This window comes from Bombus pascuorum, chromosome 4 (assembly GCF_905332965.1).
Source record: "Bombus pascuorum chromosome 4, iyBomPasc1.1, whole genome shotgun sequence".
NCBI classification, from domain to species: domain Eukaryota; kingdom Metazoa; phylum Arthropoda; class Insecta; order Hymenoptera; family Apidae; genus Bombus; species Bombus pascuorum.
Window position 1 is genome coordinate 7,309,340 of NC_083491.1, and position 18,925 is coordinate 7,328,264.

The 18,925-nt window shown below is 29.2% G+C and overlaps 2 protein-coding genes across 2 annotated transcripts; one reads left to right on the forward strand and one right to left on the reverse strand.

Moving 5' to 3' along the window:
• Positions 1–1,159: 1,159 nt before the first annotated feature.
• On the forward strand, positions 1,160–15,741 carry LOC132906236 (protein cueball). The gene is made up of 7 exons (XM_060958237.1): positions 1,160–1,475; positions 8,080–8,295; positions 10,036–10,225; positions 10,442–11,044; positions 11,151–11,462; positions 11,920–12,199; positions 13,165–15,741. Exons 1-7 carry the CDS (start codon positions 1,394–1,396, stop codon positions 13,267–13,269), a joined length of 1,788 nt encoding a protein of 595 aa, XP_060814220.1. The 5' UTR covers positions 1,160–1,393; the 3' UTR covers positions 13,270–15,741.
• Positions 15,742–15,745: 4 nt separating this feature from the next.
• LOC132906237 (anamorsin homolog) lies at positions 15,746–17,374 on the reverse strand. The gene is made up of 5 exons (XM_060958238.1): positions 17,092–17,374; positions 16,612–16,922; positions 16,381–16,525; positions 16,171–16,283; positions 15,746–16,092 (listed from the first exon to the last, which is right to left on the reverse strand). The coding sequence occupies exons 1-5, from the start codon at positions 17,240–17,242 to the stop codon at positions 15,982–15,984; spliced, it is 831 nt and encodes a 276-aa protein (XP_060814221.1). The 5' UTR covers positions 17,243–17,374; the 3' UTR covers positions 15,746–15,981.
• Between the last annotated feature and the right edge of the window lie 1,551 nt (positions 17,375–18,925).

Sequence of the window (18,925 nt, forward strand, 5' to 3'; positions counted from 1 at the left end):
GTCGATAGGGATGTGAAGTTTGAATTATGTACACATATATGTATTTCATCTTAGTGACGACAGATGGTACTGCAAATTTGCGCGCAAAAATTGAATCTTTTCTAGAAGTAACGAAGTATACTTTTTGTATTCACTTCCTGGATAAAAACATAAGATAAATAATAAACAATGCAGTTTATGTAACTTTAGTATCTTCTGTACATATTGCAAATTTCAATTAGATATTCATTAATTTTATTCAATTTAGTTCTTTGAATCAATCATGTACATTGAATGTTAAAAATTACTAAACAACTACTAGGAATTTTACAAAATATATTTGTGTTATATTATTTATTGGGATAATTTTGAAGGAAATGCACTTTGTTTATTTTTAAACAATAAAACAAGATGAATTTTTGTATGATTTATATAAAAGGAAACTCGTTAAAATAAAGAATTACGAGTTAAAAATTGAAAAAATTATCATTTTTATTTCTTATAAATAAATATCAGGTATATATATGATATGCAAAAGTTTTCAATATTTGCTGTTATTTTCTGACGTAAATACGAAGCTTCATAAACTTAACAATCTTAACACTACTGAAAGTTCTTTACTATGATTTATCTCCCTCATGTTGAAGGTTAAATGAATTTAAATGCAATATTTTACGAAGTGCGATAAATAAGATATACAAGTCTGGCTTTGCAATTGGACAGGTTGCTCATTGCATCAGAAAAGTATTCTTAAACGAGATTAAAAATATTTTAATACGTATAAAACGATATTATATAATTAATAACAATTTTTATTAACTAAAAAGATGTGCAAATCCATCTACTACTGTTACAGATATGTTATATTTTATGTTGTATTTCCGGTGAATTTTTTAAAATAATTTAATCATCAACCAAAAAATTTAACGTATAAATACTCTAACATTATTCTTAAACTATATCAAATAAAATTTCTATAAGATATTTCCAAATAATATTGAAAAATAAGATGTTAAAAATTTTGAATAAATTGTAATTGCAAATGAACATAATATACATATAACTTGTCCAACACGTATAATAATAACATCTGCTTAAACGTTTCGGTTAACGCTGCTTAATTACTCGAATTAAGGCGACAGCATTTTTAATGACATTTGAGAAGCCTGTCCGCAAAAGCGACATGCTACGCCACTGGTCTCCTCGTTTTTACCTTCATATCGAAGTCACGAGTTCTCAGTTCGCGCATAGCCGCCGTAAAGTAAGGATGTGCTGTGTCGTTCATCACCTCCTTCTATTCAAGAAGACAAAGAGAAATTAGGACTACAGTGTATCTACGTGATATTTATATCCGTCAGCTGTGTCTTATCGATATTTCCAGGCTAATTAGGCGACTGACAAATGAACCCACATCATGACATCCCGTAAAAACTTGGCTGTTATATTAACGATAGTACTTGGAATTTTCGCGATTAACATTCACGCCAGATCCTGGGGTAAGTAGAATAAGCATTTGTTTAACAATTTTATGTGACGAAAATTTGCACTAACAGCAATTTAACGTAGTACACACGGTATAAGTAACACCGCGTTGCGGGTCGCGCGAACGCTGTCTCCATTCACGCGGTTTCAGTGGTCACGTACGCCACTTCTCCCGGACTGTTTTACCATGCAGAACATCGAAATACGGTTGCAAAGGTGAATGAAACCGTCGTTTGATTTGTCTCGAAACGCTTCGCCAAACTTTCACGATTCATATTCACACGGAAACCAATCGAAACGGTACTTGTCCTTATACCTGTTTACGTAATGAATGTCAAGTCGTAGACTGCGTTCCGTGTACAGAGCAATGCGCCTTGCTAACTGACCGCGTAAAGCCTCGATCCATGGCCAGTTATCAAGGGAGTATCTAAAAAATCACGAATACCTCTCTATTCCATTAAATACGTGTCGTATCACGTGAAAATATCGAATATATTTATTTATTTTACATATAAAACACGAGATTCGTTTTACAAAGTCACCCCTAAAAACTGATACAGATAGCAACGACCAGCTAGGAAAGTAGAATTCCAGTCAGTTAGTGTGTATGTAGTGTATATTTGTACACGCACACGAGAATCGATGTGTAACGAATAAACAGCCGTTTTATTGAAAATCTAATGGAACGACGAATAGAGAACCATGTTAGATTACCGTGGTGTGGTAACGCCGCTAGAAACTGTCGACTACCGGTGAAATTTGAAATCATGTATTCATGATGATAAGTGTATTGGCGGGGACCTATTTCACCTACTTTGACTATTCGGTTCTTGACTAACATCGAAAGAAAAGCATGTGGCATGGAAACCTAAAAATAACCGGTAATTGCGCAAATTATGTCACAAAAATTTTTCGAATGGCAGACGATATTACGAATTCTTTGGTATTTCTCGCACGTTCTCGTGAGCGCGCGTAGAAAATCTGCCCCACTGCGCCGTGCATCCTACTGCTAGACTCAATAACCGATCCGCATATTATACAAACTGCGAACCGAATTATGCGTATACGATGAAGTGTGAAATTTCGATTACGTAACAAGCGAAACTGATAAGATTGATCGGTTTGTTTAATCCTACGATCGCATGGAAAGTTTACATTATACGAGACTGTCTTTGTCAATGCATCGATATATGATATAATAGAGGTTCTAATATTTTTACGGTACTGTGTATTATATTTGAAACGGAACTATATTAGCAGTGCTGGAACTTGACTAGTCTGTGAAGTAAACAAGACGACTTAATTTCTTATTCCCAGTTTGCTAACATCTTGAACTTGATTATTCCTTTATTCAAGGATCTCTTACTTGTTATATAGGGTGTTTACGGTACTATGTAGTTCCGTTAGTGACTTTTTCCTAACCAATAACATAGAAAAGAATAATGCTTTACTATTTCTTACACACCATGTATATGATTATGTAAAATGTGTATCCGTACAGCATAATAGACTAGTTTAATAAAAAATACGTTGATCAGTTTTCGATCGCATCTAACCTTTTGATAAGTTGACACGACAAGTATAACGAACACGTGTGGCATTTTTTATTACACGTATTTCATCTCATTAATAAGATTTACGAGAACGTGTTTATTAGAAATAAGCATAACGAGAACGTTTCAAGCGCAACGAAATTGAATAAGCTACATTTTCATATCGCGATCGCGAAGCAGGCGATGTAAGACGTTCCGAGTTATGTATATGGGACAGCGAAATGTAACACTCGAGATAATTTATGAAAAAAAAAAAACTCGAAAGTGGAAATAATAACAGTAAAAGATGACTCAGCTTTACATACCATTTTTTACTTTCATCATCAATTTTTTTCTACGCATGCCTTTACCGCGTCACTAATTTGATAGATCACTTTTCATGTACAGTAGATTAAGTTGGTAAAAAGAAAATGTGATATTATTATTTAATTTGATAAAAAGTAAAAAATTGATAAATGAGAGAAATAAAAATTGTTAGAAATGTATTTGGCAAAAAATATTATTACAATATATTAAAAATATGTTTTAAAACCGTCGAAAATAATTGTTCTCGCAATTACTTGTTTATGCGAATGGAATAAATTTTTCCTTATAAAAATTTAAATAAATAAACGTTAATAACAATACATATATATATGTATTATTATAACATTTTAAATATATATTATTATTATATTTTTGCATGTGCGTATACATTTGTAATATTTGCCTGTTATAACCATATTTCTATGCATATGTATGTCGAAGTTATGTAAGATATTATTATCAATATTTATCATTTTAGTTTTTCCATTTTCACATTGAAACTTATGAATAAAATTTGGAAAAGCCACTGGCAAACAGTCAATAGTATTGTTATAATATTTTTGTGAATATACATTCGTAATATTTGTTTACAACTATTTTTATTTCGTGAACATATATATTTCTATTCATCTATATGCCAAAATTGTATGTGAAAAATATAAGCATTAAAGTACGTTAATTAAATATTTACATTAAAACTTAGAAAAGCTATTAGTTATAGTAGTTACAGTTATAGTTATACTATTAGTTATAATTATTGATTATAGTAAAAGTATCTAATAAACATTATTTACTATAGTAAATCTTACAACTACTACGTATATACGTTTCCATCTTGTTGTCTACTCCTGCATAAACAAAATCTATGTTCATGCGTACATGATTCCGTCAACGTTGCTACTACGATATCATGCCGTAGTTACTTAACATATTCGTACGCGCGAGCACACGAATATATTGCAAGAACGTCAACAGTTTATTCGATATTTCGAAGGCATTGCGCACTTCCATTTCCTCTTCGCTAGGTCAATTGACAATGAAGAAAAAATTCAATGATCTTCGACTTTAAATCTCATTTATCGATAGCAAGTTTTTAAATAAGTTTTAATCGCTTGTCGTATTTCCCGGACAGTTTGTCGCATTACTTTCTTACTTATAATTAGAGCTGATACGGTGCGCAATGTATAATTGCGATATTTGTTTTTGAATTTTCGATATCTAGAACAAATAATATACAAACAAAAATTTAGACATTGGGAAATTTCTGTAACAGAAATTAAAGTTTTATCAGACGCTTATATTTCTGTACAAAACGACAAGTTGCCTTTTTTTCTTTCTCTTATCTTCTTTTTTTTTTTTTTTAGTGGAAAGATTACTAGAATATTAAATATTTTGCTTTATGTTATATTTCATTTAATTTTAGTAGCAACTTTTCTTATTTAAATTGTACTTAACAATAAATGTGATTTATAATTAATTATCAACATTAGAAACGTTACTTATAATATTAAAACAATCATACGATACATAGAAATGCATATAATGTACATAACAAGAGGAACAAAAAATTCCTTTACTGTTTTGTGATAAAACATTTAACTTCGAGATATAGTGTCAAACTTTCTACATTAAATTTCTGGCGCGGACCTTTTAAATGTGTAGTAGTTGCGCGCGCAGCGTCACAAAACCTGTACGTAACTGATAGCACGTGTACTTGATGAAAGAATTATATATATTACACAAAATACTTGACACATGCGGGAATAGATAAAAATTACAAACTTTATTAAGCTCTGACCGAATTGGCTCAACTTTGAACTTTCAACTTTAGTATTTTTCCTTTCATATTTCCTTATGTATAGAAAATTTATATATCCTCTAATAAAGTTCTATATACGGTCTTGAAGTGTATCAATCGATGCCGCCAATTTGTAGGTTAATTTATAACCTCGATATAATCAGATATATATATATATATATACACACATACATTTGTAGTATCATAGAAATTTAAATACAAGCTTTTTCAAATTATAATATATCACTATTAATCTAAAACTTATGAGAAAAAGATTATTATTTATTACAATCTTTTATTTAAATCTAAGATCTAGAAACTACTGCTTGTAAATGTTGATAGTGTTGACATAAAATAAAATCAAACCAAATATACGTAGCATTATAAAGAGCCATACTGATAGTATCTTTTGTATTATATTATTTATATTCAAAATCGATACTTTTGTAATTTCCCTTGACGTAATGCTAATTTCTAGAATAACTGTAACAAAAATAATAAAGAGACATGAATGTCGAGGAGTAATGGCGTAAATGATTGGTCACTATTACGTGAATTGAGGAAGACCTTTTGAATAAACATTATCAAACAGATATGTACATATACATATGTACCCGGTATTGGCACTACGTTATATTGAAGGCGACAAGTTCAACTTTTGTCCATATCTTGTATTGTTAACATATTTTCAAATAGGAATGCATGATAAAGTTAATAAATAAAGCTTAATATAAGTTTCAAATTGTTTTCGCCAACAGAATTGCAGTTTCGATACTTGAAAAATTGCAATTATTGTTTCTCCTTTATCTTCTTTAGACTCGTCGTAAACTTAAATTGTTTGGAATTATAAGAAATAATTGTTATATTTATAATATTTACAGAGAAATGAACATGATCACAGGAGTCAGGGTTAAGAAGTCTTAATTAACCGATATCTTAATGCAAATATGCGAATGATAAGTACGATGCATGGACGCTATCTTTAGTTTGTGAAATCGAGACGATTGCTACTCAACTTGCGCCCTGATATAATAAATTTAACCGTTACGATCTTTGCATTTTTATATTTCAATTCTGCTCTCGTCTTATCAAACAACAAGGATTTATAATATTTTAAGAAGATACGTGACATACAATTGAAACGAGAAATCATGCATACCCATAAGACTTTTTCCATATTTTGTTCAAACTGCGTTAATGTTAGAAGAATGTAATCGGATCGGAAATTACCGAAAGAACATAGCAGAGTTAGCTATACGAATTCATTCATATTTTCGTCAATATTTATCCAAGTATTTTTTTACTCAATGTACTACTATCACTATTATCTAGTACTAATCTTTATTTGATCTAGATATAACAGTATAAAGATATTTCCAAACTAGGCAAGAAAAGAATTTATATATATAGATCTATAATAGAAAATTATTTATTATAGATATCTATATAATTATTATGGATATAATTTATTGTATAATTTTTATTATATTATTATATAATAATTGTAAATGTAGCAGAGACTTTTAACAACGATATAGTTTTTAAGAAACACATAATTTGTATGATCATTATTAAACAGTTAGAAACAATTGAAAATAATTAGAAGGTTCAGGTCCAGGAGAAAAAGGAGAAATATCAAGTTTTAACATTTCTCCGAAAACTTATTAAAAGAAATTTATTTTTCAATATATGTATAATGTCACAACTTCATATTTGCTCGTAGATATTATATCAAAATGAAACATTTTATTCTTCATTTTAAAATACCTTGTACACCTCAATTTCTTATAACTGCTGTGAAAATTGTAATTCAAATTGGTGAACGTACAGAAAAACGTTAAACTCATTCCTCTTTTCTGCCGTAGACCTTTTAATTATTAACACGTTAACGACAGCTAACGCGTTACTGTGACTCAAGGAAAAAATAAATTTCTTGTGTCTATTTCCATTTGTAATCATAAGCGACATAAAGTCATACATGGCGTAATATTTGAAATTAAATTTTTCAAATATTTCTTGGGCGTAAAACAGAGTGGTTCAGTTTAACATTTAAGTAAAACTAACAACTACAAATGTGTTAACTCTAGAGATATAATGTTTCTCGAGTATTACGTGATTAACAAAATTGTAACTTCAAACAACATCCATTCCGTAGTGCAACTTAATATTCGTTGAAACTACAAACCGTCCGGGATTAATTTTTCAATAGTTATCTTCGTCGGTAGCAAATGACTCGTGTATCATAAATTACTAAGATAAATATAATTGCACCCCTTATAAACAGCCAAAAGATAACGATAAAGCTATCGTAGGTGCCATGGTATTAACAAAAATGAGGAGATAAGAAAACTTAACTTTCTAAAGTATCTTTAAAGTAACACTATATGATATTTTCAAGTTCTAGGTAATAATCGATGATAATTGATTAGTAAACAGAATTTCAGAGTATATGCAGATATTTTTTCTAGTAATTTGCAGTATCCCATAAATCAGATAAACAATATTAGTTTCTAGATATTTTCTGGACAGTCATTTGAAAAGTTAAATTTTTTTAAATTTCTAGGAAATATATAATGGAATATATCTTGTTGTGTTACGATATTTACATCCTTGAAACTGTACATTGTTGTCTTTGAAACAATTATCGTATCTTTTGAAATATTAAAAATAGATAAATCTATTTTTACACAAATCTTATGATACTTAAATTACTATATAATTACTATGTCCTTACATAGGACAAACGCATAGAAATGTATATAATAAATGCTTGAATAATTAAATTCATACATTGATAATCGAAAAACTATCATCGTTAAGGGAAAGCAACTACTCGATTAAATTAATTGTTAATTAATTAAACATGACAATTTCATTGCATGAAATGCAATTTGCTTGCTTAAATATTCAAACAATTTGAGAAAATATTCTTACTAAGTTCAGATATTTTTTGGTTTGCAGATATAGCGATCGCGATAGGACGTGAAGTTGAATTTCTCGCACAAAATCAAACGCTAATCGGACGGGCAAAGTTAGCGGAAGCTGTAACTCTATCGGGGGTGGCCTACGATGATATCACTAGAACAATGTATTTTAGCGATGTGAGTAACAAGAACATAACCATATTCAGTAATGACCTGGGGGACAAGAATTTTACGTTGAAACCGTTACTTAAAAGTAAGTACATTAAATTTCTTTTTACTTTACATATTTCTGATTTACTTTCAGCTTATTTCTGAATATTATTACAATTGTATTTGTGTAATGTATAAAGACAGATAAAGTTTATCTATAAAGTATGCACCTACTTGGTATTGAGAAATTAGGAAATTTAAATTACCCCAATGTTACTCAAAATGGACCAAAATATGAATAACAAGAGCGAATTGAAACTTCTTTGAAACTAAGAAATATTAATTTATTATTAATATTATTCAGTAGATATATTTCAAATATCAATTTAGCTGATAAATTTCCATATAGTCTAAATATCCATGTCAATATTACTTTCTATGAAATGTTTTATCAGACAAAAATTCATTAAGATTTACTACACTAAACGTCTTTCGTTTTGCTGGCTAAAAAACGTACAAATCATAATAGAGTATTAAAAAATATTCAATTAGCACTTGACGATAAATTGCGATTCTTAAAATAGAATGATAAATACCTCATGCAAAATAGAATTATTACATTTATAATGAAAGAGAAACGTATAACAGGATTACTTATCATCTATGTATTATTTTATACGTAATGCAATCCAAGTAAGAGTTTCGTTGTGGGAATAAAGAAATCATTGTCATATTTTACATTAATCATATAGATAAATTGGGATTTTAATAAAGAATCTTAATTTGATAAGATAAATTTTAAAATACTATTCATTCATTAATCCTGCAAATTGCATGATCTATTGAACTAACTTGAATGATAGCTTTTTCATTTCACAGAAAAGATTTTTTAAATATTTTTAGTAGGATATAAACTTACGTTATTAGAAATTTATTTTAGTATTAATCTTTTTATACGTTTACTCTATAATTACTTTTATCTGTATCATTATTGTTATTTCTCTTTTCTTACATATTCTATATCCTATTCCTATATATATCATATATTAGTAATTAGTAATTAATAGTATATATTAGTAATTTCCAACTGACTATTTACTAAACTTCTTTAAGAAAGATTAGATAAAAAAAATGTATCAATGTACAAAGAATTAATTTGCTTAGAAATCGAGAAAACTTTTTCTTCTCAAGATAATGGTAGGTTTTCTCCAAAGATACGCATCCGTGAAACTTTTGAGAAGGATAACGGCACTCAAGATTTTATCTTTCAATTTATTGTAGTCGTTCATAAAGAAACAGCCCACAATATAAAACTATCATTTTCTGTAAAGAACAAAGGAAATGCCCTTTTATCTTTTGGGTGCATCCATGTGTTTTTTATTCATCACAAAGGGAGATTTCGTGAATAATAAAAGACCAAAAGGCAATATTGAAGTAAATGATGACGGTACTAATTTGAAAAACGAACTGAATATCATTTAGATGAATTCATTAAAGATAACATAGACTTTTAACTTGATGCCTTGAATATAGATAGAATATAGAATGTCAGATAATTATATGTCTGATACATAAAACCAAACTGGTTCAAACGTTTCTTCTATTACCTTCTTTTTGTTATCTATTTAAAAAAAGTAAGAATTATCTCCAGAGAAGTTGTATTTTACTTAAAAAAGAAAAAAGTAATTTTCACCTTATACCACCAGCATTCTACAATTTCTTACGTTCGAAATTCAACCATACAATCAATAGAAAAATAAGACTTTACATTTTACATTTAAATATAAACTTGGTCTTTGGAAAGAAAGTATATATAACAAACGATTTTCTTTATTATCCGTAGAACAAAGCAAAAGTTACATTCTTGCGCTTGCCTTCGACATAAAGAGTCGAACCCTATTTTGGAGCGACGCTTTGCAAGGAGTGATCATGAAGATGCACGTATCAGAAGATGGGCTACCGGAAGAACCAACGATCCTCCACAATTTAACGTACCAGAGCCCACGCGGTATCGCTCTGGATGTATGTAACAGGTGTGCCATTTATGTCCTACCTAGAACGCTGTCGTGCCCATTCACGACAACGTGCAATCTCGACCGGTCTAGTTCCGTTTAGAAATTCGCGTCAAATAAGAAAGAATAAAAATATCTTCACCGAACGGGATTAGGAAAAGAAAGAAAAGAAAAAGATAAAGTAACACGCGATATAAAATGAAACTCGAATGTCTGATAATTGTACGTTGTTTCCAGTCACATATACTGGGTAAATAGTAATAATACAAATCCAAGTATCGAGAAGTCGAATCTAGACGGAAGCAATCGAGTAACAGTGATCAAAGAGGATTTATACGAACCACTGGCTGTCGCTATAGATCACAGTAACAAGAAGCTATATTGGATCGACGATGCAGAAGGCCTAAGAATAAAAATCGAGCGCAGCAATCTCGATGGTTCCGAGCGTGAACTATTGGTTCACCCTAAGCGTCATCAACCGGTGTACCTGGCGTTAGATCATAACTCGATATATTGGTCAGATCTGGTGCACAGAGCTGTTTGGACAATACCAAAAGACGCGAAATTTGACGAGCCAAGAATGTTTCGCTCGTACCAGTCAACTCATGACGCCGATCCAGCTGGGATCGTAACCCGTGATAACGTTGGCAAAGTAGAATGCCCGGTGAATACGAATGCAACACAAAATACTAACTCGACGAACTTGTCGCTTGATGAAAGGTCGTATAATAATTTGATAACCAGCACAGAAGAATCGGAACTGACAACAGAGACGTCCAAACACTGCCTAAATGATGGTCATGTGGGTGAGAAGGATGGAGCGTGCCAGTGCAGGCTTGGGTAAGAGTCTGATGCTAGATATGTACATAATTTGAATATCTCAAAAATATGTTATTCAATCTTGAATTCGTAAAATACAAACTAAGTACAAATTCAACTATTTCAGATTCACTGGACCGTATTGCGAGATGGATCTTTGTCACAATTACTGCTTCCAAGGCAATTGCAGTATAAATAGTGACGGATTGCCCACATGTAAGTGCAATAACGCATTTATTGGACCAAGATGTGAAACAGACCTCTGCAAAGACTACTGCTTGCATGATGGTCAATGTTCCGTCCAAGATGAAAAACCAGTTTGTAAATGTAAATATTCCGAAGGATCTCGTTGCGAGATTTTAGGCAATACTGCTGAATTTTGTGAAATAATTTGTGCAACAGAACGAGTTCCTACTAGCATCGTTACCGCTCACTGCAGGTACATTGCTTTTGAGAAATTCTTAACTTCGTAATTTTATGAGAACCTGAAGAATTTCTGCGACCTCTTTACGTCGACTTCAATTAATTCTGAATTTCTAGTCTATCGGTTTTAATTAAAACAATTGTTTATTTCATAGCAGAAGTTTTTAACAATTTCGATGACAAATAATAAATAAATAAATGACCCGACTGCTGACATTTTGCGGATAGATAGTAGCATGTGTCATGTTACCATTGTGTATAAGATTCGTTTTTGTATAAATAACTTGTCCAATTAACAGAATAGTATCTTTTCTGAAATATCGCATTAACGCATTTGTTCGTATAGTTTTTTCACGGATGAAGCTACTACAAACATATGGTTAATATTCGAATGAGATTATTTCTAACCAATTTAGTACAATTAAACTTTAAAGAATATAAAACTTATAATTCTCGTTATTTTCTGTTAACAGGTGTCCTGAAAAGAATCGCCTTGCACAAATGGTGATAGCTAAAGAGGAAAATGAATATAGTACGTGGCTACCAATTTTCGGTGCAGTCGTTGGTGTACTTATTCTTGTAATAGCCGTACTTAGTTTTTATGTAAATAAATTCCGAAAACGGCCACGCATCAAAAAGCGTTTCGTCGTCAGTAAAGGCGGTGTGACACCACTCACATCTCGGCCACAATTGCCGGACAATCAGTGTGAAATAACCATAGAGAACTGCTGCAACATGAATATCTGTGAAACTGTGAGTGATCGACCAGCTAAAATATAAACATTATTTATGTGCATGCTAAATATGGGCATACATGTGCAATGAATTGGAGATGTAAGATACGTACTGCAGCTACATACATATTCGAGGAAAAAGAATCAGTTAAGGGCTTAAAGAAAAAAAATTCAAACAAGAATCTTAATAAAGTAGATTGTTTCTTTTTCCTCTGTGTAAGAAATTGAAGTGCAAAGTAAGAACAAAGAGATTGTAATATCGCTGCTCTCTAATTTTAGATTGACAATGCTTACTATTATTTATTAAAGTTGACGCTTAATTAATTTGGGATACTTAATATTTAAATAATTAAAATCAGTTGCGTATTTATTTTTTACTAACTTCAGTGCTATTACAATAAATATTATTTTATGATACCTTTTGCTTATGTTCTGATTAATATGCTGCTATGCATGAATTTATATAAATTGTTACACATTGTACGTTTCTTAAAAAGATCTTCAGTATATGCAAAACATTCATTACGTCAAACTTATAATCATTATGCGATACAAAATAGGTGCTGCAGTATGAAGTAAACATTCAGTAAATTAATGACTATGAGTTCAAAACACCTTGTATTATCAAAACATTAAATTTTAAACAAATAAACAATTTTTAAATATAAAAGTCATTTCGAATTAATAGTGACCTTTCTATAGAATAACAGCATGGAGAAGAAATTAATACTTTATTACGAAAATACTACAGTACTCAACATTAATGAATGCAACTCACAGTATTTCATATAAGCCCTTACATACAATTTACTCACATATAAATTAATTCTTAAATTCTTTTTTTCATCTTTAGTATTTAATCTTCTTTTTAATTTTATTTCTTATGGTTTATCAGAGTTCATCGTCTTTATCATACTTGACATCATCAAAATTTCGAAGCGAGCTTAATCGAATTCACATCATTTAAACTTTAATTTTTTACAGCCATGTTTCGAACCAAAATTATGTGTGGCAGCGTCGGGAACTAATGTTTCTAAAAAAGAGGAGAAGAATTCTTTACTCGATAATATGGAGGAGAATTCGTGGTAGCATAAACTAATATTTGGATGTGTCAATCGGCAAAGATTCTATGGACTTAACAGGAAATCTGTGAAAAGTTTAACTTCACGAAACTGCACGTCTGTACATACCGCAGAATGCTGTAGTATTATTGTTATGATTAATAACGATGCTTACAAGATGTACGGGAACACCATGACAATGATAAAGTCAGAAAAAAGAAAGCCAAAGGTCTTTTCGAGGACTCTTAATTTTTATTACATCATATAATATGTAGGGCTGTGTTCATATAAAGATTATTTCATCTAGTTGTTAAAAGGTTATCAATTTTTGTTAAAGATATGTAACTATATATTTTTCATAAGACAACAAAAAATCTTAAGTCCTATGGCATTTTTTAACTGCCTTGGTGTATAAATACATAGATATATGTATACATATACATATATGTATATCTATACACATAAAATTTATAAAAGTTTTATATAATGCTTTGTTCAATATTTCTTGATTCTCTGATTTATTTGTCATTTGTTTCTATTTTCTGCTCGACTCTTTGTTTTGAAGCTGTTTCAATAATAACAAATTATATCTCAAAATAACTAGCTCTGTAAATTAATCTTGAGTGCAACCGAAAGGGTACATGAAACATGCCTTAATTGCTAGGCTTAATGATTGCTCAATGTACCACTGATTGTGAGTACAATTCTAAAGAAAATCTTAATTTTCATTACAAAATTATTGTAATGAACTACATTATGTTTATAAAAAAGAAAAATGAACGTTTCTAATTAAGATTGTCATCGAGTTTAAATTTTAAGCATTAAATTATTAAATCGATAATTTTTTAAATTCATCTATATTCATTTTCATTTTGCACATTTGCAGATAAAAGAAGGATGTCTACTTTAACAAAAATTACATATTGTTTTACTAAAAAAAGAGAATGTTAGCTTTTAGAAAAAACTGAAATATGAAATACCAAATGACTTTTTTAACTGCCTTATACATTCTATGAAATACATAAATATTATTTGGATAGCTTTAAAAATTTAATTTTTTTTTAAATTACTTTAAAATTAGTATGAGTGATCTTGTTTTTTTGAACAATTACACTTGTTTGTATAAAAATTATATAGGGCTATCTTAAACATTTGTGCAAGTTTGTGCGCATGATTCTTCAAAAGAAAGAAATTCATTATTTACATTCTCGAATAATAATAAAATTATTATAATGTAAATTGTGGACGTTTACATCCATAGAAAGTACAACAAATGTGTTGAACTTCGTTTGCAAACTGAAGGATTCTGTGTAATCTCTTGGTTTTGGAAATAGAGTACAAATGGTTATATACTTAAGTGAAAGTAACTTATGCGAAATATGGTAAAATAATGAAGGAATCTGTTTGAAACTGTCATGTTATGTTTTCCGTTCTATTGCTTCCAATAACGAAATACCAAATTGTACTTTCTATCGCTCTCTTTGTACTTAAACTATACAATTGTTCACGGCAAATGGTAGCTAACTTTTTACGATATATAGCTACTTAAAACATAAACTTAAATTTATACCAAAGTTCTACATAACATTATCAACACTAACTGTAATAGTATAATTTCTAAACATTATTTCGAGGTAATATTAAAGATTAAGTTTATAGAACGTCATATATATGATAATAATACTAGTAATAATAAAATATCTTTTTTGCACCAAATGAAGCTATATTAAATAAGTAGATAAAACAGAAAGGCAATTGTAGCATGGCAGTAGTTTTTACAATGCAAAAATGTTGCGCAACTATGTCCTGATTTAAACTCATATACGGACATAAAATATACCATTTATTATCATGGTATAAACGAGTTAATATTTTAAACAACATACATTTTTTCCCCCGATATGTACTTCTATATTTTACGCTACGGAATAATGTTCCTGTTGTAGAGGCAAATTAAGAATATGGCGATTTATTTTGTTCCTGTACACGATGCTAATATAATTTAAAAACCATCGTACTTTGCAATGGCGTGATAATTTTTTGAAAAATTTAGTAGACAATTTTATACAACATATTTGTATTTGTTAGACTCCAAAATATGTTCAAATAGAATGATACAAAGATATATATATAAATATATATTAAATATTACATTTGGAATGTAGTCCTTTCTCGAGCACTCAACCCCAGAGGAGGGTTAGTGGATTTATAGTGAAGGGCTTACATTCCCTCGTAAATTATAGAATAATTTGTATATAGCGAAATTATCATCTTTATTTGTTATTGTCTTCCAGTAATAGAAAAATATGATTTCGTTGATATGTCACATATCGTTTCGTATCATAATATTACTCGGTACATAAATTGTTTATTGTTTTTATAATGGAAATTATCTCATCGAAATTATTCGAGATTTTAAGTAATTTGTATCATTCTATTATAATTAACATGTTGATCGCTATTGTATACAAATAAAAATGTAATAAATGATTAAGAATAATAGATATGTTTTATATTTTTATTGCATGACTTTTATGCTACATCCTTTTAAGTTTCTGTATGTATACTACACTATTTTTCCAGTTGTACAAAAGATAAGTAAGAAAAAAAAGTCCTGTATTTTGAATAGAAATGTTAAAGTGGAAAACAAGGATTAACAATATTAAGAATTATTATTATAATAATTACATGCAAAAATTAACATAAAAATAGAATATGTGTGTAACTCACAAATATTTCACTAGTCTGCTTTTAATTGACTTTCAAGTAAAACTACTTTTTCACCAGGTTTAAATGCAGGCATACCAAGATACGGACAACTAGCACATCGAAATGCATCACCAAGATAGCACTGAAAAGTACATGTATATTACTATTTAGTCAAAATTGTTTAGAGGACTAATATAGAGATGTATAACAAATTACTTACATTTCCACATGAAGACTTTGCAGTTCCTTCAGGTGCAGTTTTTCCATTTAATTCTTCAGCTAATCCACAAGAGCAATCTTTGCATGCTTTTCGTTTACCTGTTGTGCTACATACTAAAATTTGTATATGAATAGAAGTATTCAACTAAAATTTATATATGAATAGAAGTATTTGTTTAAAATTTGTATATGAATAAAGTGTTCAACTTACCTTTCAAATTAGTTGTAGGTTTGACAATGTCACTTTCATCTAAAAGATCATCTTCATTAATTAATTCTTCATCAACAGCGCTATCTAGTTTCCATACATTAGAAGATTTTTTTTCACCAAAATTAAGTGTTACACTAGAACCAATCTATATAAATATAATACAGGTGAAAATAATGAGTATGTCTAATCAAAACTACATTGATTTATGAAAAACAAAAAAGTATCACTTACTTCAAATGAACGTTTTTCTGCTACTACTTCACAAATATTATCTGTACTATTATATATATTAAGCAGAAGATCTTTTAATTGTTTTGTATCTAAAGTTTCTTGTACTTTTACTTTAAAACCAATTAATTTTAAGTTGGACACCCTTTCATCGTAAAGAGAATGTGCATTTTCTTTTTCTTGGAGTGACTCATAGATAATTAATATTGCTCCAGGTTTCAACATTCGCAAAGATTCTTCTAAAAGCATTTTAAGATTCGGACATGATTGTTTAAAAATGGAGATAATTGCATCATAGGAAGAAGAATTAATACCTGAGGAGGAAAACATTAAATTTAGTGCATAATGATGAAACACTTTTTATATACAAAATTGACTAAAAAGCATATTGACTGAAAATCCATTTTTTTTAATGGTTTAGAATATATGAATACATGTGTTTATGAATCTACTTTATACATACGACAGTACTTAATTACTTACATTTTTGCAGCTCTTTCGTTGATACAGTTGTCAGTTGTTCGGCATTGCTAAGATGTTTTTTAATTCCACTAATAAATTCTATGATGTCATTATTGGAAATGTCGCTATCTAGGACCACCAATACACTATGATTTTCTTTGAGAAAGGACATTTTTCACTACACACAATAAACATAAAATATTGTTAAGAATTACAGAAGCTTATGAAATACAATATTCATGCAATCTGGAGTTCAGCTGATTCCACAATCTAACAGAAGGTAGATGCGTAATTCTGTTGATAATGAATACCTGCGATACTAGCGCTACTTGTTATGAAACTAAGTAATTAATATATTTGAATACAGTAACAATATATTTCTGGAAAGGACATATTAAAATTATATGGCTACTACTAATAATAAAAATGACATTATCAATAAAAATAAAATTATTTTTCAAACTATTTTAAAATGTGTTTAAAAATTTCTACAGAATGACTCAGCGTTGGTAAGCGTTGTTATCATTTATTACTTTCTGTTAAATGAAATTTATTTATTTATTTGCTGCATATAATATAATATAATTAGATATATGCGTATAAGCAACGTAAAAATAAAAGCTGATGCTTTTTTAATGCTCAGATGAAAATATTATCAGTTGATTAACACACCTTAAGTAATACATATACAATACATGTATAATTAATACCATTGTAATATTGTGATAATATTGTTATCATATTACTAATCTTCTAGAATTATCGTGTTATACTATATAAATTGTATATCTCCACAAAGATCAGAATTCTTCTGAAATTCTTAAAAAATTGTGTAACCGTTTTTTCAAATCGAACACATACAATGGTTAAAATAATTATCAAAGAATCTCCTACTTCGCTTATATAAAATACTTATATAAACTTTTATATAAATATTTGCATAAACTTTTCATCAATATCATAATACAAACATTTTAATGTGCTTAATTCTGTACTATATTATATTAGTGTAGAATAAAGCAAAAAGTTAAATTAATTTAAGAAGCATTTTTCTCATACTTAATTAGCTGTAATTCAATTTGTAATTGCAAAGGAATGTAAAGGAATGTATACACAATAATGTTAATCCTAAGAGAGAAGCGGCTTGCTGAGGAATAAGATATGGTAGGGACAAATTGCTTTATTCGTGTATTGTGACTTTCTAATAAAACGCAACACATACACACACAAGACGTATCTTACTCGATGATAACCTAATGGCCAGTCGTTCACTGTTGTTTGAGCAGTTCTGTACGAGTTCCTTAACAAGCTAGAAGTTTTAATTCAAAAGAAAGGTAAGTTTTCTATATTTATAATCATTACATACATGTACATATATAATCATTTTTAATTTATTTCTATTTCATAAAATAATTTAGCTATAGTAACTCAGTAATGTTACTTTCTAAAGTAATTTAATAATAGTGCCTTCCTTTGAATGCATATTTGCTGTATGTATCGTGCTGCGAACTTTTAATACGTTAAACTATACACAATAGCAAGTACAATTTGACGATTTTGCAATTTTCTCATAAACGTAATGACGTATGAAAAATATAATTTTGCTACAAATGTCAGTTTCTTTTTTATAACGTGAATGCAACAGGTGATAAAATTATCGTTCAAACAACAAAGAATTAAATATAAAATTTATCATAATATTACGTCTAGAATGTTTTCATTTAAAGAGCTTAAAGAAACAATTTGATATTGTAATTTAAGTTTTTTCTATTATATCTAGATACCATTATTATATTGTTATTACTAATTGTATATTGTTTTAATAAATATACTTTAATAAGTGTATATATTGGTT

Bases quoted from the DNA above. Each gene is read 5' to 3' on its own strand.
- LOC132906236 (XM_060958237.1), top strand. From the start codon at position 1,394: ATGACATCCCGTAAAAACTTGGCTGTTATATTAACGATAGTACTTGGA. The intron at 1,476-8,079 runs GTAAGTAGAATA...TTTGGTTTGCAG, and splicing joins CATTCACGCCAGATCCTGGG to ATATAGCGATCGCGATAGGA. The intron at 10,226-10,441 runs GTGTGCCATTTA...CGTTGTTTCCAG, and splicing joins GCTCTGGATGTATGTAACAG to TCACATATACTGGGTAAATA.
- LOC132906237 (XM_060958238.1), bottom strand. From the start codon at position 17,242: ATGTCCTTTCTCAAAGAAAATCATAGTGTATTGGTGGTCCTAGATAGC. The intron at 16,526-16,611 runs GTAAGTGATACT...ATATTTATATAG, and splicing joins CAGAAAAACGTTCATTTGAA to ATTGGTTCTAGTGTAACACT. The intron at 16,284-16,380 runs GTAAGTTGAACA...TACAAATTTTAG, and splicing joins ACCTACAACTAATTTGAAAG to TATGTAGCACAACAGGTAAA.